Genomic DNA, 24,954 nt, shown 5'->3' with positions numbered 1-24,954 from the left:
CTGCCCCCCCAATTAATGGAGCTTACAAAGAAGCTGCTTTAGTAAATACCTACAAATTCAATGGGCCTCCTCTAGTGTGATTTACTACATTAAGCAATAGGATTTTGGCCATAGTCTATTAAATATTTTTGAATGTCTAGGGAGCACCTAGAAAAGTGAATTTTGGGGACAGGATGCAGACTCCCCCAGCAAGCATGGCCAGCGGAGGCAACAACATTGGGAGTCACAATTCAGGAAAGTTACTTTTCTAAGCTCTGGCCTGAGGATTCATCAATGGGAGAGAGAGAGAGAGAGAGAGAGAGAGAGAGAGAACTGAAAGCCCCCCCCCCCCATTCTTCTTTAAAGAGGAATCTCCTTCTGTTTGCATTTCTTCTCACAATAGTCCTGCAGGTGTTCAGCACCACAAAGAACTGTCAAAGCCTGCTTGTCAAAGATGAAATGGAGAGGACTGTACACACCATAAGCAGCAAGTTATTACCCTGCCCCAGCTCTCTAGGAAACACTATCATCTTGTCTCAGGCTTTACATAATGAGATTACTGCAGAGCAGGGAGGAGAGTGATTTATTCAAGTCTCTTTATGAAGTCCATTACGAGTTCTTCCCATAAATGTGGAGACAATGTAGACAAAAAGAAGAGGGAGGCACTTAGATGTACTGACATGCCTCCGTCTGCAAAACAAGTTCCAGCGCACGTACTCCGCACGCTACTTTTGCCAGGCTTCCGATCCAACAATGCCATTCCTTGATGTACTACTGATGTCTTTCATTGGCAGTCAGGAGGAGACACTGTGCGATTATAGGACTTGTAACTCCTATAATTCCTCATCACTGACTGTGCTGGCTAGGGGGCTGATGGGGGCTGTAGTCCAATAACACTGGGAGGCCAACATTGTCCTGCATTCTCCTTTTCTACTTGGCTCTTCGATAAATCTGGTATTCCTCAAGCTTGCATGCTCCCTTTCTCTGTTCTGCTTAACACTTGATGAGGAACTGTGCAAATTAAATCTCACCCTCCCATCATTTCTAAAAGACTCCCATGGGGAGGGGTAAAATGCCTGACATTTGTAAGCAACACCCATTTAATACGGGATCATTGACCGGACACACTGATTTAAACGTCAAGTGTCATTTTTGCTCTTTCTGAGGTTCAGCCCCAAACTCTTGGTGCCAACACAGAGCCTAAACTGCCTCCATCTGTGCTAAGCAGATGAGCAGCACCTTGACTCTCTTAAGCTAAAAATAATCCCCCAAGCTTCTGTTCTGCCTTGCACGCCCCTATCACTTTGAATTAACGTGCAGCCAGCTTGGATTTACTCCGAGGGGGTGGCAATGGCTTCTTCGCACGGAATACCGCATGCTAAAAGGACAACACGGTTATATCCAGGATGTACGTTAAGTGTTCAGGGAAAAAGAGGAGGAAAACTAAAAACAGTACACCAGAAGGGGTATAAGATCAGTAACAAAACAGTACGCAATAGCAAAAGGAACAAGTTTCCTTTCCAAAACAGCCATTGAAGCCAAGCAATGCTGTCTATTTTGGGAAATTTAGATCAGCAGTGGCCTAAGTGTGGCTCCGAAGCCTCATGAAGCCCCCAAGGCTGTTTCTGCACCCCCCTGGGTCCCTCAAGCTCCCCCTTTCCAATCATGAAAAGAAAGGCTTCCCAAGCAGAAAAAGAAAAGAAAGAAAAAAGGTGAGCCGCTGATCCTGGAAACTTCCAGGTCTACTGATTCCCCCTTTTAACTAGGTCAGAGCCTCCCAGCAGTGTTTAACATTTCGAACACTCCCAATACAGTACCCAGAAATGGACTTCCTGACTTCTTCCAGTTTTGCTTACAGTATGTCACTTCTTCCCTGCTTTGGGTGATTTGTTTGGCCTTCAAAGGATCCCAGGAACAGACCATTGGCCCTTCCTGATTTAGGTGGGGATCCATCATGAACAAAAGGCAGTCAAATACTGTGCAAAGCTAAGATTTCTCACTAGGGAAATAAGCAAGCCCTTAGCTGAAGAATGGAAATGTTGCATCTTACTCCACTTCAAGCAAGCAGGGGCTTCAAACATCTCCTAGCTGATGAACCTGGCAAGCTCCAAACATTGACACGTTTATTTTCAAGACTGAAAGAGCCCACCCTCTCAAAGGAAGAGCAAGTTGTGATCTAGGCCAATCGGCCTTCCTTTCCGACAGCTGACAGCACATGTTTCAATTCAGCCAAAAGACAGCATGAAACTATTTTCTTGTAAAAGCATGTTTGGATGAGGCTTAGAAGGTCATCCAGTAGTTCCTGAAGTCCTGACCCCTGGCTGTGCTAGCTAAAGCTGCTGAGATGTTCTTGGACTATAGCTTCTAAAGCTTTCTCAGATTTCCTTCGACTACAACATCTGAGAAGTCAAATTTATGGACCACATTATTAGCCTCTACCCCCCAGCTTGTGAATTCAATCATGTGATGTCACCAAAGTAACAAATGCATTCATTCAGAATATTTTTACCCTACCTTAAAAAGGATCCAAAGGAGTTTACATCACTAAAATACAATATTTAAAGCTAAAAACAATAAATATAAAAATATTAAAAAGTAACAAATACCACTTTGTGAAATGGTAAACAAAGGCAATGGTGAAAACATATTCAAAGCAGGAAGGCATAACAATCCATTTAAAAATCCCATTCAGGCAGCCAGTCACTCAGGGAAAGCTTGCCTGAAGACGAAGGTTGAGGGACAGCAAGGATGGGACTAATCTGGCCTCCTGTGGCAGGTAGTTCCAGAGTCTGGGAGCAGCTACAGAGAAGGCTCTCTCCTGTGTCACCACCAAATGCACCTATGAAGTTGGCAGGACCAAGAAAGGCCTCTCCTGGTTATCTTAACACCTGAGCAGGCTCATAATGGGAGACAGAGTCTTTGAAACAGATTAGACCCAAGCCATTTAGAACTTTATAGTTTAGAAACTGGACATTCGTGCCTGGAAATGGATTGGCAGCCACTGCAGCTGCTGGTAACTGGGTGGTGGTGGTGGTGGTGATGTGATCTCTGTAACCAGCTCCATTCAGCAATCTGACTGCTTTGGGAGTAACCACAGCACAGAAGCTGAACACATGCTTTACATTTGAGCAATTCCAGTTTTAATCCTGATATAACCTGAGGGTATCCAGTGTATTAAAGTGGATGGCGTGACAGACGAGGGCCCTGGAGATCTGCATTCAAATCTCTGTTTGGCCACAGAAACTCAGTGCAGTGGTGGTGCTGAATTGGCGACATCTCTTAAATATCTCACTTATCTTGAAAGCCCTACTAGGGTTGCTAAAAGTCAATTCTGACTTGACAGCAATTCACACACACACATGCACACGCACGCACAAACACACACACACACACACTGTTTCCTATATTCCTGTGACTTATGGAATCAAGCCAAGATACACACTGCAGGGAAGGAATTTTTTTTAAAAAAATTACTCCATGTGATGACAACAGATTTGAGATAATTTGCTTTTAGTAGAAGAGGAACGCTCTGAAAAGGGTCCTAACCAGCGTCCCCAGAGGATATATAACAAACTCAGTTCTATCCTACATTGGCACAAAAAAAGCATTCAGGGTGAGGCAGAAAGAGCAATTCCAGGCATAACCCATTGTTTCAGCTGTTTGCATACAACCCAAAGCAAACACTGACAAAGCTCTTTGAGCAGGAAGAGGAAAGGGGAGCAAGCCAAAAAGAGCAGTGATGAACTTTCATCAAAACACCAGAAATAATTTAAAGCATGCCATCAACATGTGAATTTCCCTCAGTGGGTGGGGAATTCCGCAGGCTACCAGCTACCGTTGTCTGTATTATTATTATTATTATTATTATTATTATTATTATTTATTTATTTATTTAATTTATATCCCGCCTATCTAGTCGTGGTGGACTACTCTAGGCGTATTCCAACACCACAGACAAATGGATGGATGGACACTTTGGGGCGTCATCCAGAGGTATGATGGTAGAGACTGCTAATGCATCTCCCTGCTTACCATCTCTAGTAGAGGCAGTTGCTGGCGGATAAAATGCAGAATGTATCACTAAGTGAAAAAGAATTAAATGTCTCCAGAGGATCATGAAATTGTTTAATTTATTAATTATGCAAAAGGTGCCATTCCTTTAATTTATTATGCTTTGTATCCCGGCAGCTAAGTTTTACTCGCCAAGACTTAATTCCTGTTTGGGATTATACGGCATAGAAATGTACAATGGTAACATAAAACATCCAGCACTTTTTCTTCTGCTTTAGTCATGTCAAGGGACAGGCTGCAGCTCAGAGGCAGAGTGCTTGCTTTTTGAACACATAAGGTCCCCGGTTCAGTTCTAGCATCATCTCCTAGTAAGACTAGAAGTCCTCTTGCTGGAAACCCTGGAAAGCTACTGTGAGTCAGTGTCGACAAACATGGAGCTTGATGGACCTACATCCATCTCAGTTATGAAGAACATTTCTTGTGATAGACTGTATTTCAAAGGATATTCTTAGATGGGACTAAGACCCCTTACCGTTGCTACACATCATGGCAGCCCTACCCTGAATTGCTTTTCTCACAGAAATGTACCAACATCAGACTTCAATGAAGTTCTTTTGGACTGTAGCCTCCAGAATCCACCTAGCTAGCAGGCTGCCTGGAAGAATTCTGGGAGTTGAAGTCCAAAAAGTAACTTCTCTAAACTTGAGAGTAACCTGCATTGAATCTGTGTTTTGGGGAAAGTAGTTTCCTTCATTTATTGGTTAGCAAGCCTAAGTGCTTGGAAAACATGAAGGCAAGTAACTGTGAAGAAGAAACATTTTTAGGTATTGAATGGAGTTTCTTTCCAGGTTCATGAAGTAATGATGACATCCCTCAAAGCATAAACTGGCAGGACTTCGGATTACAATCTGTCTATACTTCCTAGATGCAATTCTAAAGCTGACCAAAAACATATGACTGCAAAGGGTCCAGAATGTGGCAGCCAGACTTCTGAGTGGGGTTAGAAAATACCAACGTATCTCCCCCACCAGGGCTGCCTTACCCTGGTTACCTGTTCGCTTCCGTACCAGTTTCAAGGTGATGGTACTAACCTATAAGGCCCTAAATGGTTTGGGATCTCACTATCTGGCTGAGCGCCTCCTTTAGGTCTGCCCAGCCTATAAGATCGTCACAGGCAGGGCGGCTGAGATTTCTGACCCCATGGGAGACCTGGAAAACAACCACTAGAAATCAAGCCAACAGTTATGGAACTCTCTTCCGCCCGAAGTCCGCCTGGCCCCTTCATGGGGCACATTCAAAAAGCTACTAAAAACCTGGCTATTTAGACAGGCCTTCTCTGAACAAACTATACTCTGATACAGTAGTGTCCAATAATAAAACTTCTATCATACTGCCATGTTCTATGTTTTTATTTTTCTATGCTATTAGTTGTGTTTATTGCATTATAATTTTACCCTCACTTCACTTTATGAATTTTGATTTTCAAACCTATGTATTAATGTTGCTCTTTGCTTTTTTATTACTCCGTTGTTTTTTGTTATTTGCTGTAAACCACCCAGATGGGCAGTATATAAAAATAATAAATAAATAAATAAATAAATAAATAAATAAATAAATAAATAAATAAATAAATAAATATGCATGTAGTTAAGTCTTAAAAAGAAACGTTAATAGCACCACCTTCCTATTTAACTGCTGTTTTTATTAAGAATTAATTTCTTAATTAATTCTTAATTATTTTTTCTATTCAGGCGTTCATACAACTTGAGTGTTGGAAGGAGTGAGGACAACACATTTTCAAATAAAAAAGGCAGACTTTAGCTAAAACAAATAGTCTGTGCACAATTTGATGCAAAGGGCAAAAGTGTGAAATAATGCGAAAGTTCAGATCATAAGATTTGGTATTTTGCCCAGTAAAACTAGAAGCCGAATTGAACTGGGTTCACCATTTCCTCTTCTACATTATACATTCAGACTGCAGACATACACACACTTTAAAAGGGCTGTGGGCAACTTGTGGTTCTAGATCTGCACGCAACCCTCAACCCTGCCCAACATTCATAAAAGTTACTCTTCTTTTAAACTACAACTCCCAGAAACTCTACACCATGTTTGAGAGTTTTAGTCCTCAAAACTGGTGCTTTCTTTGTATGGCTCTTCAAAAGCTATCTGGACGTGATTGATTCATGTCATCCCACTGTGTGGAGGAAAAGGGAGAGAAAGGAGTGACAAATAAAGAAAAGAGAGTGGTGGAAAGCAAGAAAGAAAAGGGTCCATCTCCCCAATTTCAGGCCTTCCCTCCACCCACTACTCCAACCTACTGCTGGTATGCAATATTGACAGATCACCCCTAAGGGAACAGAGCCCTGGACCAGAAAACTGACCGTCCACCAGTGCTTGACAGGATGTAACGCAAGTTTGAAAGATGGCAGTTAGGCTGATTTTCCCCAAGACATTCTGAATGTAGTAAAACAGAAATTTAAGTTGCAGAAAAAAATGTTTTTTTCTTCTGCTCACCAATTGAACATCATTTACTGACACCCAGATAGCTATGTTTTGATTTGTTTTTAAAAGAAAATACTGTACTTGGCAGGGAGCAAGACAGAAAGCAAATAACCAGAAAGAGATCTAAGGGCCTGAATGCTACAACTTAAATCGTCTAATTCAGAAGGTTCTTTTCCTCAGAATCCCTTGCACATGTGAGATGCCATCCTACCAATTTAAAACAGGATACAGGAAGGGTAAAAGGTGACCTCCTTCTTTCAGGAAATGGCAAGTATGAGTCAATTTTCCCAATTTCTTGTCACAGAAGGAAAAACAACAGCCTTGAACCCAAAAGTAGCAGTGAAGAAAACCAGAATGAAAGATAAGGGAATTAAATTAAATGATAACCTCCTTCCCAGGAGTAAATAACAACTGTACTGGCATTCCAGAACATGATACGGTACATTCCAGTAGTAACCATATTGTATTTTCTGTTAATTTTAAAATACAGATCTCAGCTATGGAGACTCTAACCCACAGTGTAATATAGACTGGAAATGTCCTTTTGCAGTTTCACAAAGGGAAAAGAGAAAGGAAGTCAGCCCTCCCCCACAACACCACACAATCATCCTACCTGTACCAACTGCTATATGGCTCTTCCCTTCCTGAGTCCCATCAAAGCTCTACCATTTTTCAGATGAGTAAAGGGAGAGGAAAGCAGAGCTGAGGCACTTTCCACCAGCCCGCAAAGCCAACCTGCAACCAAGCTCTTTCCCCTCTTATATTCAAGGAAGCACTAATCATCACACAGAAGAACAGTACAGGAAAACTGTCGTATCTAAACAGACATCATGAATCATTCTTTGAACTACCGTGAAAAACATTCTCTAGTCATTCCCTGACTGTATTCCAATCAGAAGCTGTGAACGAACAGATGATGCACATATTTTTGGATCAATATCAAAATGCTGCTTACCAAATTTTTGGTCAAACCTCCAAGCCGGCACATGAGTGTTGTGTTTCAAGCTGTTGGTTGTTGGGAGAGGCACTGTGACATAGATGGGCCCGTTCACTGGAACCGGAGTCCCATCACTTCTGAGTAAGTGAACACTAACTGCAGTGACAGGAGTAAGATCATACCTAGTGTTATTTCCTGTAAGCAAATGGACAACATTATGAACATGCATAAAAGAGAACATCAAAAGCACATTAACACAGAGACATCACACAAAAGCCCATACTAACTGCAGTGAATCCCATTCACTCGAAAATTATTAACCAATGTAAGATTGAACATCCTTCCTTCCAATAACATAAGAATTTTGGCCATGTGCTTTTCAGATGAAAATATCACCAATTACATTGCATTTTGCTATTACCTTCTGGAGGTCTAGTCCAGAGATGGGGAATCTGTGCCCTTCCAAGTGCTGGACAACGATTCCCATCAGGCTAATGTTAAGGGATGTTGATGTGAGTTGTAGTCCAAGAACTTCTTGAGGGACACATATTCCCCACCCTGGTCCATCAACAGTTTGCTGTGATAAAAAAAAAGAAATGCACAAATAACTACCAAGACAAGCAACTCCCCCCCCCCCCCGCAATTGTATACAATTCACATGTTCATTCAAATGACTATGAAAATGAACCTATGTGCAAGGAGGAAGTGTTTCTATGCAAACAAGAGTGAGTTGGCAATTTCAGCTGTACCCTGTCATACCGTGGTGAATCCTAAGTGGGACCTTGAAGAAATGCTTCTCAGGGATACGTTCATTTGCAGCAGAAAGACTTCTTTAGCCAAAATTTTGAACACACAAAATAGGTGGCCTATCCACAGATCCGTTTGCCAAATTGAGTCTATGCAAAAATCTCCTTCCTTACTGAAATAACGGGGACTCTGTAGTATATGGAACAATGCAGGACAGTAGGAATACTGTATCCGCAGAGGACTGGTTCCAAATACCCCTTCCACAGGTGCAGGAAACTGCAGATAATAGCAAAAGCTATACATAGCATGGTAAAATAAAAAAAAATCCAGAAAAAAGCATCTTCACCATGTTTTACCAGAACTGGCCACTAGTGGCCAGGTCTGGTAATTACATCAGTTTTTTTCTTTTAATATTTTTAGTATTTTCAGACAGCAGATAATTAAATCCATGGATACTGATCCCACAAATACAGGGGTCCTACTGTGCTTCACCTTCACTGTTGTCTTCTTCACCACTCCCTCATAAGAGACGCAACATGTATTTAGACACTATCAATACTGATACAGTGGTGCCTCGCTTAACGATTGCCTCCCTTAACGAGGAAATCACTTGACGATTAGGTTTTTGCAATCGCAAAGGCGATTGCAAAACGATGGTTTAAATGGGAAAAATCTGCTTCACGATGATCGGTTCCCTGCCTCGGGAACCGATTTTCACATTACGATGATCTAAAAACAGCTGATCGTCGGGTTTCAAAATGGACGCCGGGTATACAAAATGGCCCCCTGCTGTTTTCTAGGACGGATTCCTCGCTTTACAGGCACCGAAAATGGTCGCCCCTATTGAGGATCTTCGCTGGACGGTGAGTTTTCAGCCCATTGGAATGCATTGAATGGTTTTCAATGCGTTTCAATGGGCTTTTTTATTTCGCTTAACAAGGATTTCGCTCTACAGTGATTTCACTGGAACGGATTATCCTCGTCAAGTGAGGCACCACTGTATACAACTAGAGATGCTGGCAGTTGCCTTATACCAAAACAAGTAAATCCAGTAGTTCATCTAGCTTGATACTGTCTGCATTGACCGGTAGCATCTCTTTGAGGTTGAGGAGAGGAGATTGCAATAACCCTATCTGAAGATGATGGGGATCGAACCTGGGATCTTCTACCTACAAAGCATGTGCTTGATCCCTGAACTACAGCCTTAGCATTAGCTATTTTGCCATCATGTTTCACCTATATCTCCACAGCATGTAAACATACAGGGTGGTTTTCTGAGCTCTGGAAGCAAAGGGCTACTTGTTTCCCTTCACATGGCAGCTCCTTCAGCCCCTGGACAACCATGCAGAGGGGATTAGGCAGGCTCTGCTAAACAGAATAGACTGTCATACGTGGAGCTAAACGTCAAAGAGAATCCTGGAACATTGAGTAGACATGTCTTTTGAAGCACAGTTCCATTCAAAGACCTTTTTCCTGCCAGAACTAGGAGGATTCACCTTCCCTCACATCATAGTCCCACACCATTCAGCATTGTCCCCTGACCTTCTGTGCAGCACTTGGGAATCGGGGGGTGGGGGCGGAATGTTATGCTACCATGAGGAAGGGGCAACCATTTTTGACAGTCCAGACACATGCACCTAAATCTGAATCCAACCTAACATTTGGATTAATTTCCTGCCTCAAGTCCTGCCTTGCATTGTCAATTTATTGTATAACGACATTGGTTTCTATTGGATAAGCTCTTTGAGAAGGAGCATTTTTTCCGGAAGGCAGAACTATCATTTTGGAGGAAAGTAGATATAAAAATGAAAGAGAAAAGAGAGCTTAGAATTGTAGCAGAAGGACATCTGCAAGGCAACCTCCCAAAAGACAGTACTTTATGGCTCCATCATATGGAAGGCAGAAAGATCAGCAGGAGTTTGGCTCCCTAAGGAGAAGGGATGAGGAGGACAAAGGCCACAGTTTTTACAATCACTATTAGTACCACGCTCAGCATGCACTAGTATTGTTGGATTTAAATTAGTTACATTCCTACCCTGCCTTTTCTCCAGTGAGTTCAGACAGGCTTACAATGCCTTTTCCCCCCACTATATCCTCACCCAATCCTGTGAGGCAGATAGGCTGAGACCAGCCCAAGGTTACTCTGTGGCCATAACCTAGACTTCCCAATTAATTAATTAATTAATATACCGCCCATCTGGCAGCCAAGGCCACTCTGGGTGGTTTACAGAAAATAAAAACCAACAGAGTAACGAAAAAGCAGCAATAGCAAGATTAATACATAAGGTGTGAAAATCAAAAATCATAAAGTGCAGTGAGGGTAAAATTATAATACAATAAACACAATTAAAAGCATAGAAAAATAAAAACATAGAACATGGCAGTATGATAGGTAGCCAGCATAAGGCAGAACAGGTAGCCAGTGTAAGGCGGCCAGGGTGGAGGAGATATGTTGGTATTTTCTAACCCCACTCAGAAGTCCGGCAGCCACATTCTGGACCCATTGCAGTCTCCTTATGTTCCCAGTCTAATATTGTTGACTTCTACACTGCAGTGGCACCTGTCCCTGACATGTATTAAAATTCAAATTAATGAGGCATCTCTTTTTTTCAAATTCTTGGCACTCACAGAAGCTCAATACTGCAATATGCTAAGAATAATGCAGTTCATCAGAAGGGCTGATGAACCTTTGGGGAATGTGGTTCTCACTACCTGGACCTAGAATAACCCCCAGAGAGGAATCATCTCAGGCCCAACCTTACCGAGAAACATCTAATGACTGAAATACTCCTCTGAAATATTCTTTTTTTACAATTATCACAAAGACTAATGTTTGCTTTTTCTGTGTTAATAATGTTTGTTTGTTTGTTTGTTTGTTTGTTTGTTTGTTTGTTTGTTTGTTTGTTTGTTTGTTTAGTTAGTTAGTTAGTTAGTTAGTTAGTTAGTTAGTTAGTTAGTTAGTTAGTTAGTTAGTGTATTTATATCCCGCCAACCACTCTGGGTGGCTAACAACAAGGGTCTTGTAAAATTTCCCAACTACCCGTTGGGAATCATGACTCTTAGAAAAGACTCTCCCAGATCAGTGGGTTGGAGAGCTCAGTGAGTTGGAGGACATGGCTTTTGAATGAGGGGTCAGGTGTTTGATCCCCTGCTGAGACTTCCAAGAGAAAAACCAGCTTGTGTGGCTTTGGACAAGCTACACAGTGCCAGAGTGAACCCCATGAGAGACTGCTTTTAAGTACTCTGTATCTAGAAAACCCTGGCAAGGGTCGTCTAAGTCAAGAGTTGACTTGACAGCAGTTAATTATATTATTATTATCATAGCATTCCAATAATACTCAAGCAAGCTTGTCCCCCAAAATTTTAAAACATACTTTAAGAATTGCAAAATTAAAAATTTTACCAGTTCCATTGCCATCATATCCTTGCAAATAAGGAAAACTATCCACCTCCCATGGTGAACTAGCTGAAGTAAGAAACGCTGTCAGGTCACTATAGCTGGTATTCTCTGGCAGCTTCAAGGCTCTCCTTTGGAAATGAACTTTGGGTTGAATCCGTGCACCTAGCAATAAGCAGAAAAACACCTACGTAAATAAAAATGTCATTTCCCTTCTACATGGAGCATGTCTTCAGAAATGTAACTAGAACTCTGGTAGCAAACCCTGATGTTTCTGGTATAAAGCTGCTTTATCAAATGAAAGGATACTCTCTTATTTCCCCTCCTGGATTACTTTTATGAATCTTATTGTAGAAAGCCAACATTAACCATTCCCTAATGGACACCCCCCTTGCACTGCAGCCTTGAAAAAAATACACGTACAGGGAAATGTTGTTTTCTGCTGTCCCAGAAGGTAGAACCCAAAGTAGTGATTTCAAATTATAAAAACAAGGACCTAGGGTTAGATACTTGGAAGAAATTCTTGGCTATACCAGTTCTTTGACACCAGTGGACACCTCAAAAAGTGGTGAATATTTCTTCAATGGAAACTTTTCAATAGATGACTACATATGAGGGTAATATAAAAATGGATCTCCTGCCTCAGCAAGGGTTGGACTAGATGTTTCATGAGCTATCTTTCAACTATGAAGTCAACTGCAGATGGCAATGTGTTATTTTGAAACCTCCCACCTCTTCTCAGTTGTAAACCTCCATTCCTTACAGCCATCATTCAAAGAGATATGATTTCTTTTAATTTTAGTTCTAAATGACAGAATAAAATTACTTCATCTTCTCTTCCAAGAATTAAAATTTATTTAGACAAAAAAACACTTCAGTAAAATGTATATATTGAACATAGTCACATGGGGATACACGTAAGTATTCATTCTACAGGTCTACACTTCACATGGCTATAACCCTGCCAAGAAGTTGTTGCAGGGTCATAAGCTCTCCATCCAGGATTCCTCAATTACCCCTTGCTTTTGATCACATGATATCGCTCAGCCTCTTGAGGTAGTGTCAGTACGAGGGAATCGTCTCATCTGCCAGGAGATGAGAGGCAATTCCTGAAATGGATCACATCCAGAAGCACAATATGATCCACTTCAGGTTTCTGAATGGTTACTAGGAGTCATTCATAAACATCAGTGTGCTGTTGCATTACAAGACAATCCAGCTCCAGGCAACAGCAAGCAATTCTTTGAAAAATTATTTTAGACTAAGACTCTCAATATCCCGATGCCACCATAGAGGCCACAATGGCAGGGGAATTCTGAACGTTGTAGTCTTTTTTTCTTTTCTTTTTCCAAGCTCTGCCCAAAACATATCAGAGTAACAGTTTACTTGAGACATAATCTCAAAGACAAACAAAGACTAAGAGTAATATCTGAATCCTATGGCACCACTGGGCTCTTGTTAGAGAGCAAGGATCTTGACTTAAGCCATGTGTCAAGAATGCAGCTACTATTCCAAAACCTCTATCTTAATCCATATTGGTACACTTCTGCTATGTCAACTTCAAATAATCAACCCAACATATCATACACAAGGCTTCAACTGGAAAGCTTCTCCATTCTCTAAAGATTTATTGCCTTCAATGAACTCTCAACCAGTGATGAACTTTTGCTCAAAACCACTGAGTGGTATTAAAGACTCTGATACTCAGCACAATCTGGGATAGCTTCATGTAGTATTTATTATTGTGCTTCCCATTAGGCGCCTGCTTCTGAAGCCAAAAGTATTTCTCCACAAATTCATACCATTAACAAAACTTTGCAGCAAACACAGCAAGGTCCCATCTGCAAGCTTTTGCATAACATGCAAATGAAGATTTAAAACAGCTGTTACTTTATTCCCCAAAGTTCATTTTCCCATACATGACGTGTACTTTTAAAGGAAGCTTTCAGATCAAGATTAACTCCTTCTTACGAATTATGGAGTGTGATTCAAGAACAGCCAGTTCATGCCGCTTGAAGCTATTCATTCAGTAAATAGTTTTAAGCCTGTGTAACCAGCACCGAGCCCATGAAATTGTGTTACTTTAAAATAATGTTGTCTGATATAGAATCAGGATTTAAAATCTTCTCTTAAGATGAGTTATACTTCTAACAAGGTTTCAGTCACTCCATAATTATAACTTTATTCCACAAAAATTTAAACTCTCATTTTCGAATCATACATCTGGACTGATTCATATACTCACCTACCCAAAGTTTCTTTTTCTATGGGACAGAAGAAGGGGCATGCTGTTTTCCCTCACTATCTTCCTTTAGGAACATAAAAATAATATGTGACATGAATGCAATAAGCCAAATTCACACGAGTCTACCTCTTCAAAAACATGGGAAACACTTGCACGAAGTTGACTTACATGTGGCACTCTTATATCACATATCACTTTATGTACATGACCCACTTCATATGGCTAAGGTATTTGATCAGATGCACGTTGGACTTGGCCCAGCATGACACAGAACATAATTCCTGAGGAAGGTGCATCTAGAATCGAAGCACCCAGTTGAGAATTTATTTAATTATGCATTTGTAAAATTTCATCCTTCTACCCAGTAATACTATGTAAAGGTTCCCCTTGACAATTTTTGTCCAGTTGTGTCCGACTCTAGGGGGCGGCGCTCATCCCGCTCTTCAAGCCATAGAGCCAGCATTTTTGTCCGAAGACAATCTTTCCGTGGTCACATGGCCAGTGTGATTTAGACATGGAACGCTGTTTACCAGTAATACTAGAGGCTGCTAAAAGTGATGCAAACACTTTTGTTGTTATTTACTCATTGAGTTGTGTCTGACTCCATGAACCAAAGCACGCCAGGCCCTCCTTTCTTCCACTGCCTCCCGGAGTTGGGTCAAATTCATGTTGGTAGCTTTGATGACACTGTGCAACCATCTTGTCCTCTGTCGTCCCCTTCTCCTCTTGCCTTCACATTTTCACATTTTCTTTTCCGGGGAGTCTTCTCTTCTCATGAGAAGGCCAAAGTATTGGAGCCTCAGCTTCAGGATCTGTCCTTCCAGTGAGCACTCAGGCTCGATTTCCTTCAGAACCGATAGGTTTGATCTCCTTGCAGTCCAGGGGATTCTCAAGAGTCTCCTCCAGCACCACAATTCAAAAGCATCAATTCTTTGGAGGTCAGCCTTCTTTATGGTCCAGCTCTCACTTCCATACATCACTATTGGAAAATCCATAGCTTTGACTTTGCAGACATTTGTCAGCAAGGTGATGTCTCTGCTCTTTAAGATGCTGTCAAGGTTTGTCATCGCTTTCCTCCCAAGAAGCAGGCAGTCATCATGGAGCCCAAGAAAGTAAAATCTATCACTGCCTCCATATCTTCCCCTTCTATTTGCCAGGAGGTGATGGGACCAGTAGCCATGATTTTAGGTTTTTTTGATGTTGAGTTTCAGACCATTTTTTGCGCTCTCCTCTTTCACCCTCATTAAGAGGTTCTTTAATTCTTCCTCACTTTCTGCCATCAGAGTGGTATCATCTGCATATCTGAGGCTCTTGATATTTCTTCCAGCAATCTTAATTCTGGCCTGGGATTCATCCAGTCCTGCCTTTCACATGATGTATTCTGCATATAAGTTAAATAAGCAGGCAGACAATATACAGCCTTGTCATACTCCTTTCCCAATTTTGAACCAATCAGTTGTTCCATATCTAGTTCTAACTGTTGCTTCCTGTCCCACATCTAGATTTCTCAGGAGATAGATAAGGTGGTCAGGCACTCCCATTTCTTTAAGAACTTGCTATAGTTTGCTGTGGTCCACACAGTCAAAGGCTTTTGCATAGTCAATGAAGCAGAAATAGATTTTTTTTCTCTGGAACTCTTTGGCTTTCTCCATAATCCAGCGCATGTTAGCAATTTGGTCTCTAGTTCATCTGCCCTTCAAAATCCAGCTTGTACTTCTGGGAGTTCTCGGTCCACATACTGCTGAAGCCTACCTTGTAGGAGTTTGAGCATAACCTTTCTAGTGTGTGAAATGAGTTCAATTGTACAGTAATCAGAGCATTTTTTGGCACTGCCCTTCTTTATGATTGAGATGTAGAATGATCTTTTCCAGTCCTCTGACCACTGCTGAGTTTTCCAAACTTGCTGGCATATTGAGTATAGCACCTTAACAAAGTCATCTTTTAAGATTTTAAATAGTTCAACTGGAATGCCATCACCTCCACTGGCCTTGTTGTTAGCCATGCTTTCTAAGGCCCAATTGACTTCACTCTCCGGGATGTCTGGCTCAAGGTTAGCAACCACACTATATGGGTTGTCCAGGAAAACCTGCTCCAAATGCATAAATACAAAGGGCTATAGAGGGGAGAAAATAATCAACAGAAATCACCTCCTCTTTGTTTTCCTCAGCGGGGATTTTTGTTGGCTCAAATTTCCCTACATTCTTCTAATTCTAGGAGAAAACCCTTCAATTGCATTAGAGTATTAGGGTACAATATCCCACAATATTAGTTGATGATCCATCATTCATTATCAACAAGAGCAATTAATAAAATACTCAGTTTTGACCATATATATGGTGAATGAGAAATTTACTGTGTAATACACATGTATTACTTCATGTGTGCCAGCATCACCATCTTATGGAAAGACACGATAGTAGAATGATATCATACAGAACATCCTGACTTGATGAGAGCAGCTTACAAATCTTTTGTTCCAAGAGAAGCTTATCATACCCTCATTGGTATTTAACACATTTTTCTTCAGCAAACCAAGGTAAATGATACAATTACAGTAACTACCGTATCAAATACAGAGAGTGACTTAAATTGTTTTCTTAAATTTCAGTTTTGAACAATACTTTAGATGGGGGGTGGGTAAACACGATCATGACAACCAAAGCTTTCTTACCATAGAAATCTACATACCTTGAAATCCTGAGACTATTTGCACAACATCTTCATACACCATTAAAGTAGCTGAACGTTCAGGAAGAAGGCCAAGGCTCAGAGAAGAAAAAACTGTAGAAGGAAAGTTGGTTAAGTGTAATATATGCTAGTTTTGAAGCAATTTCCCCCAAAACAAGAATCCCGAATCTCTTAGTGTTTCATAATGTAGCCATCTGCTAAGGATAATGCACATATTTTTGATATTATAGCATCCAGCACATCACATATATTGATTTCACCAGCTTGTGAGTGAAGGAGGCTGTACCTTTATGTATACATTCAGAAAACCAATTTGAGATGGATAGAATGAAGTTACGTAGGCGTATGGGAAGATGAAGAATGATGAAGAAGAGGTACAATGTATGATTTTCCCTCAAAAAAGGTGGAAAATACAGCCTCATTGCCACCAGAACAAACAATATAGCAAATTTAAGTGTGTGTAGGGATCTAGGTCAGGGACAGGTACGAAGGCAATCTGCTGGTTAGGGACGTGCCACTCATTTTTTAAAAAATACAAATACCAGAATTCTCCATTCAGGGAGTTCCATCTGACAGAGAGACACTAAATGTGGCTCACCTGGGAGAGGGGCCTAAGATGGAACGTTTTGTGATCTAGCATAGGCCAAGCTTTGCCTAGTTTCCTTTTCAAAAAGGACGTTGCCTCGGTGCTTGCTGTTTAAAAATGAATCTCATATCACTACCACTGATAAATTTGGAGGTGAGTTAAATCTAACTGACAAGTGTTTCTTACTCTCAAAGAGATAACAACAGTGACAAGCAAAGACTATTCTCCACTCCAAAATTAGGTTGCTAGAATTATGAAGCTGGGGGGGGGGGATAGTGGTAGATTTGTATGTGAATAGACTGATGTAGGAACTCCATTTCAGGTCTGAAAGCAAATTCCTGGGCTGAAAAAGTACTCAGAGACGTCATAGCATTCTTTACGTCTGCCTTCCTGAATCATAACTTTGCATTTGGTTCCATTTCATGTTCCCTCAGAGCTCCAGTGAAACACAGCAGCCCTACACAGGCTTGACTCCCTATGCTTCAATCAACACATGAACAGGGAAGGCCTAGCCCTCCATCCTCTCTAGACACACACAGTGATGTGTATGAAGAAGAGAGATGCTCTTGTTTGTTTCTCCACACCAGCAAGAACTCTTGGGAAATCAGGAAGCATGTCCACATGGAAAGTCTCCATTCAATCCGAAATCTCTCCTCTTTGCCCACTTCACCTTTCAGGTGAGAAAAGAAATGGCAAAGGGGGAACAGAGCGAATTGCTAGGCAGTGCAGTAATGCCTGAGTAGGGCTAGATTCAATTCACTGTATCTGAGGCCTGCTACTTCCAAAAGAAAACAGTCGTATGCATAGTTAAAATAAACATTTTCTTAATCATTTTCCTATATTCAATGCCTAGTTTGAATAATTCTCAGTATCTGAAAAAGCAAGATCATAATGATGGACATGAATAAAAAAAGAATTGCAAAATTTGTCAAAAAATGCTAATTCATGAATTTGTATTCATCACAATGATGAATTCATCACAATGAATATGAATCGATGAATTTTTAGCAATTTTTGATTTATTGATTCACTGGGCTATAATACGGCCCACCAAGCACCTAGAGACACCAGGATCCCAGAGATGCTTCTACTGATGCTCTTCTATAAGCACCTGGATTTAAGACCAGCTAAAAGTAATTTAAGTCTGTTAGAGTGGCAACATTTTAGGAGGAGTGTCCTTCCTGCACAGAAAAGAAAGCAAAAAAAGTTCTATCCAAACCAAATATTAGAGGCAATGAAACACACATTTAACACACACAACATAGGTTTCTTAACTCAGAAGAGCCCTCCTAATTTGCAGAAATGTTTAACAGTTTTTTCCATCCAATTTACATCTACAGTAATGGAAATGTTTCAAAGCTGATAAAAATATATCTAGAAGAAAATAAAATAAATTCCCAGAAAATGGTTTATTGGATTTTTCTTTCGAAAATAAACTTAAAGCTTCTGCCACTGAATATGAATCTGCAAAAAGATTTCATATTTTTCACTATGTCCCCTCAGAATAAACTGCATTTTCCAGAAAAGTGGAAAATATGAACCAGTATTTTGAACAATCGCAGACAACTCATAAGTAACTGTTTAAACAAGATCTGTCCCTAGCACAGCCATAACACATTTAAATTTCAAGAATGCTCTGCTAAGCACTAATGAATTCACACTGTAAATCAGAATCTTCTCAAATTACAGCTGTTCCTTCATAATAATTTCCTTCCCCATATACTGTATCAAACTAAAACTGCTTATCAGGCATAATGCACTACAAGTAGAATGAATTATGGAAGAGGTGGTGCTGAAGGGTAGGATAATTCTCTCTCTCCCCACCTTCTATTTGCAAGAATGAAAACCAATGCAATTCTAAGAGCTTGAGAAACCAAGAACATGCACCAATATATTTTACCTATCAATCACTGGAGCAAAGCAACATTTGTAGCTTATGACTGTTACTGAGCCTGTCAGACTTTGCATTATTTGCAAGTGTGTAATAAAAAAATCATCAATTCCCCCTTTTCTTTACTCATATAAAGAAGTCTCATAAATATCACATCAGGTTGCACGGCTTTAAGACACACTTGTATGCCTAGCTAACTAAGATCAAGTCCTTCTGAATTCAATGGGACCAAATTATAAGCAGACAGGAATATCATCACCTCATTAGTCTCCGAGCAGCCTGTTCTGAAAATGAAATTAAGAACTCAAAAGAATCCCAAAAGAAAGAATCCTAAACCAATATTGCCTCAGTGATCAATAAAGAAATGTTTATGCCTCAGCAACATGCTTCCAAACGTTACCTTGATTCAAAAGTAGTTAGTTAACTGTAGTACTGTAAGGTGAACCACATGAAATTCAGTGAGACTTACTGCTATATAAACATGGACAGAATTATGCCATGCAATAATGTATTATTTTATATCACATTCACATCATGAACTGGGTGAGCAACTGTGCCCTCTAGATCAGCCATTGTCAATGGGAGCCTTATGGCCTGCTTGGAGAGAGGGGCTGCCATATTTGAAGGTCACAGACTGAAAACAATTCTTCACACACCACCTCATGCAGTTTGCTGTACGACTTATACAATCCTATATTTCTTTCATATTGTGTTTATTGCCATGGCCAAAATAATAATAATAAGGATGAGAATGGTTGCTCTCATAGATGATTTGGACCTACAATTTCCATTAGTCCTAGCCAGCCAGTCATGAGGGATTATCAAACCCCATCATAGACTTTATTTTGCTTGGATAACAACGTTGAAAAGCTTTGATATTTGGATCCAAAGCACAATTACATAAAGATTAATAGAGCAAACAGTTTATAGTAGTGTTTTCCCAACTTTGTCTTCCTTCTCTTATAAAAGGGGGGGGGGAGGCCTAGTTTAATGAGCCAACATTGGTATGAACAGCAAGATCTTGCTTCACATATGCAGAAGAACCAATAAAAAGTCATTATTAATCTTACTTTTCCACTCTGTGAAGATCATCTATGGCTAACTATTCCCAGACAAGCTAGGACTGGAAGTCTGAAGCTAGCTTACAAATTGTGGGTTGTTGCTGAATCTGGAGTTTTCAGTTTCATTTTCAATTTTTTGCCTCTTATGTAAAGGGAAGACGAAAGTGGCAGGAAAGGAGCTTTGGGGGAGAGATACATTCCACCTCTGCATATGCAAAATTACTGTAAGATTTCCACAATACGATAAATGGATCACTATTGTAATCCGACCATTAGTGTATATACTTCCATAGTTTATCTATCCATTCTCCTGAGGTGGATACAACATGCAACCTCCAATATTTCGCACATCTGGAAGCACAAGAATCATGCTTATTATGCAAAGTAATACTTCTTAAGGATGTACTTTCTTCTGTGGCAAAGCAGTGTTCTTAAATTTTTAAAAATGTCATTTGGCAGTCCATTTGCCAAATGACAATTTCATTGTACCAAATGACAATTTGGCCCTGAAACTCAATTTGTTGTTGTGATCACAAGGACTTCCAAGTTACATGTGATGCATAAGGAATGGCTTGTTATTGCCATACACACCCAGAGAATTTTAATGGCCGAACAGGAATTTGAACCCAGGTCTCCTGAGTGCTAGTCCTACACTCTATCTGCTACACTGTGCCAACCTCTTGGCATAGTTGATACAAGGAAATCTTATAAATGAAGGCATAAAATGTTACATTTCTGTGACTACACCTTTGTTTTTGCACCTCTCACTTTAATTCTACATTACACACACACACACACACACACACACACACACACACACACACACACAAACTTTTATGGCATGTCCACTTCAAACTACCAGTGTTACATGTCTAAGCTACCATCATGTAAGGGAAACTCAAAATTCTTTGAGTTGGACACCTACTTAAATCTCACATCACCATATTTTTCTGTGTATAAGATGGCCCCACGTATAAGACCCCCCCCCACTTTTCTAATGCAAATTTTCTTTCTTTGCAAAAAAGTGGAGGGGAAGGCAGGGATCAAAGCACTTTTGATTCCTGCTTTCCCCTCCACTTTCTTGAGAGGAAAGTGCTTTCCCCCTCCCCTTTCTTTGAAAAAAGCCGCTTTCACCCTCCACTTTTTGCGAGGGGGAAAGCAGCTTTTTGCAAAGAAAGTGGAGGGGGAAAGCAGGGATCACTTTCCTCTCAAAAATTGAGGGTCGTTTTATACACGGTAGTAAGGACGGGGGAGGGATTGATCCCTCCCCTTTCCTTATTGTGTTTGTGTGTTTAGTCGTTTAGTCGTGTCCGACTCTTCGTGACCCCATGGACCAGAGCACGCCAGGCCCTCCTATCCTCCACTCCCTCCCGGAGTTGTGTCAAATTCATGTTGGTTGCTTCGCAGACACTGTCCAGCCATCTCATCCTCGGTCGTCCCCTTCTCCTCTTGCCATCACACTTTCCCAACATCAGGGTCTTTTCCAGGGAGTCTTTTCTTCTCATTAGATGGCCAAAATACTGGAGCCTCAGCTTCAGGATCTGTCCTTCCAGTGAGCACTCAGGGTTGATTTCCTTTAGAACTGATAGGTTTGTTCTCCTTGCAGTCCAGGGGATTCTCAAGAGCCTCCTCCAGCACCACAATTCAAAGGCATCAATTCTTCGGCGGTCTGCTTTCTTTATGGTCCAGCTCTCACTTCCATACATCACGACAGGAAAAACCATAGCTTTGACTATTCGGACTTTTGTTGGCAAGGTGATGTCTCTGCTTTTCAAGATGCTGTCCAGATTTGTCATCGCTTTCCTCCCAAGAAGAAGGCGCCTTTTAATTTCAGGGCTGCTGTCTCCATCTGCAGTGAGCATGGAGCCCAGGAAGATAAAATTTGACACTGCCTCCATATCTTCCCCTTCTATTTCCCAGGAGGTGATGGGACCAGTGGCCATGATCTTAGTTTTTTTGATGTTGAGTTTCAGACCGTTTTTTGCACTCTCCTCTTTCACTCTCATTACAAGGTTCTTTAATTCCTCCTCACTTTCTGCCATCAGAGTGGTATCATCTGCATATCGGAGGTTGTTGATATTTCTTCCGGCAATCTTAATTCCGGCTTGGGTTTCTTCCAGTCCAGCCTTCCGCATGATGTATTCTGCATATAAGTTAAATAAGCTGGGGGACAATATACAGCCTTGCCGTACTCCTTTCCCAATTTTGAACCACTCAGTTGTTCCATGACCAGTTCTAACTGTTGCTTCCTGTCCCACATATAGGTTTCTCAGGAGACAGATAAAGTGGTCAGGCACTCCCATTTCTTTAAGAACTTGCCATAGTTTGCTGTGGTCCACACAGTCAAAGGCTTTCGCATAGTCAATGAAGCAGAAGTAGATATTTTTCTGGAACTCTCTGGCTTTCTCCATAATCCAGCGCAAGTTAGCAATTTGGTCTCGAGTTCCTCTGCCTCTTCGGAATCCAGCTTGTACTTCTGGGAGTTCTCGGTCCACATACTGCTGAAGCCTACCTTGTAGGATTTTGAGCATAACCTTGCTAGCGTGCGAAATGAGTGCAATTGTACGGTAGTTGGAGCATTCTTTGGCACTGCCTTTCTTTGGGATTGGGATGTAGACTGATCTTTTCCAATCCTCTGGCCACTGTTGAGTTTTCCAAACTTGCTGGCATATTGAATGTAGCACCTTAACAGCATCATCTTTCAAGATTTTAAATAGTTCAATTGGAATGCCATCACCTCCACTGGCCTTGTTGTTAGCCAGGCTTTCTAAGGCCCACTTGACTTCGCTCTCCAGGATGTCTGGCTCAAGGTCAGCAACTACATTGTCTGGGTTTTCCGGGATATCCACATCTTTCTGATATAATTCCTCTGTGTATTCTTGCCACCTCTTCTTGACGTCTTCTGCTTCTGTTAGGTCCCTCTTCATGGATTGCTGCCTTCTTCATGGATTGCTGCCTTGTCGTGGCGAAGGGGCTTGAGTAACTCAGAGAAACTATGGGCTATGCCGTGCAGGGACACCCAAGACGGACAGGACATAGTGGAGAGTTCCGACTAAACGCAATCCACCTGGAGTAGGAAATGGCAAGCCACTCCAGTATCTTTGCCAAGAACGCCCCATGATCAGAAACAAAAGGCTAAAAGATATGACGCTGGAAGATGGGCCCCTCAGGTCGGAAGGCGTCCAACATGCTACTGAGGAAGAGCGGAGGACAAGTACAAGTAGCTCCAGAGCTAATGAAGTGGTTGGGCCAAAGCCGAAAGGACGCTCAGCTGTGGACGTGCCTGGAAGTGAAAGGAAAATCCAGTGCTGCAAAGAAAAATACTGCATAGGAACCTGGAATGTAAGATCTATGAACATTGGGAAGCTGGAGGTGGTCAAACAGGAGATGGCAAGAATAAACATCGACATCCTGGGCATCAGTGAACTAAAATGGACAGGAATGGGCGAATTCAGCTCAGATGATTATCATATCTACTATTGTGGACAAGAATCCCGTAGAAGGAATGGAGTAGCCCTCATAGTCAACAAAAGAGTGGGAAAAGCTGTAATGGGATACAATCTCAAAAATGATAGAATGATGTCAATACGAATCCAAGGCAGACCATTCAACATCACAATAATCCAAGTTTATGCACCAACCAGCATTGCTGAGGAGACTGAAATTGAACAATTCTATGAAGATTTACAACACCTTCTAGAACTGACACCAAAGAAAGATGTTCTTCTCATTCTAGGGGACTGGAATGCTAAAGTAGGGAGCCAAGAGATAAAAGGAACAACAGGGAAGTTTGGCCTTGGAGTTCAGAACGAAGCAGGACAAAGGCTAATAGAGTTTTGTCAAGAGAATAAGCTGGTCATCACAAACACTCTTTTCCAACAACACAAGAGGCGACTCTATACATGGAAATCACCAGATGGGCAATATCGAAATCAGATTGATTATATTCTCTGCAGCCAAAGATGGAGAAGCTCTATACAGTCAGCAAAAACAAGACCTGGAGCTGACTGCGGTTCTGATCATCAGCTTCTCATAGCAAAATTCAAGCTTAGACTGAAGAGATTAGGAAAAACCACTGGGCCACTCAGGTATAATCTAAACCAAATCCCTTATGAATACACAGTGGAAGTAAAGAACAGATTTAAGGAACTAGATCTGGTGGACAGAGTGCCTGAAGAACTTTGGATAGAGGCTCGTAACATTGTCCAGGAGGCAGCAACGAAAACCATCCTTTCCTTATTTACTGTGTATAAAACGACCCTCAATTTTTCCTCTAATTATTTTAGGAAAAAGCGTTGTGTACATGGAAAAAAGACGCTAAATACAGCACAATTTAAGTGTAAGCAAACCTGGATATAGCCCACTACCTTCTAAAACTTCTGAAGAACTCCTGACAATACACATGAATCAGAGTGCTAAAAGGCACCACAACTCACAATTTCACCTTCTCCACACAATGAAACAGAAACAGAGGCTGATACTTTGGGCACATCATAAGAAGACAAGACTCACTGGATAAGAGAGTTGGGTTGACTCCATAAAGGAAGCCACAACCTTGAGCTTGTAAGAGCTGAGCAGAGCTGTTAACTGCAGGACATTTTGGAGGTCACTCACTCCCAGGGCTGTCATAAGTCTGAGGTGACCTGACACCCCATAACAAGCAAACAAAACACAAGCAAAACTATGCAATAATCATAGGAAGGGCTTTCTGTCACCTATAGGTCAGTGGTCCCCAACGTTGGGCCTCCAGATGTTCTTGGACTTCAATTCCCAGAAATCCTGGCCAGCAGAGGTCGTAGTGAAGGCTTCTGGGAGTTGTAGTCCAAGAACATCTGGAGGCCCAAGGTTGGGGACCATTGACCTATAGGTTATCGTGTTTGAGAAAGTAACAGTTTAAGTCAGGAGTG

The 24,954-nt window shown here is 41.2% G+C and overlaps 1 protein-coding gene across 3 annotated transcripts in view; it reads right to left on the bottom strand.

Moving 5' to 3' along the window:
- FAM171A1 (family with sequence similarity 171 member A1) overlaps positions 1-24,954 on the bottom strand; it is an 89,692-nt gene that overhangs the window by 24,596 nt on the left and 40,142 nt on the right. For 2 of the 3 annotated variants that reach the window (XM_073003123.2, XM_078378676.1), the window contains exons 3-5: positions 16,510-16,602; positions 11,583-11,741; positions 7,451-7,627 (exon numbers count right to left, since the gene is read on the bottom strand). In XM_073003123.2, the coding sequence (XP_072859224.1) occupies positions 7,451-7,627; positions 11,583-11,741; positions 16,510-16,602 (429 nt within the window). The remainder of the gene's footprint in view (positions 1-7,450; positions 7,628-11,582; positions 11,742-16,509; positions 16,603-24,954) is intronic. The other variant, XM_073003124.2, reaches the window with a different exon arrangement.

This window comes from Pogona vitticeps, chromosome 6 (genome assembly GCF_051106095.1).
Source record: "Pogona vitticeps strain Pit_001003342236 chromosome 6, PviZW2.1, whole genome shotgun sequence".
In the NCBI taxonomy this organism is placed as follows: domain Eukaryota; kingdom Metazoa; phylum Chordata; class Lepidosauria; order Squamata; family Agamidae; genus Pogona; species Pogona vitticeps.
This window is presented reverse-complemented; position numbering and strand designations above follow the sequence as displayed.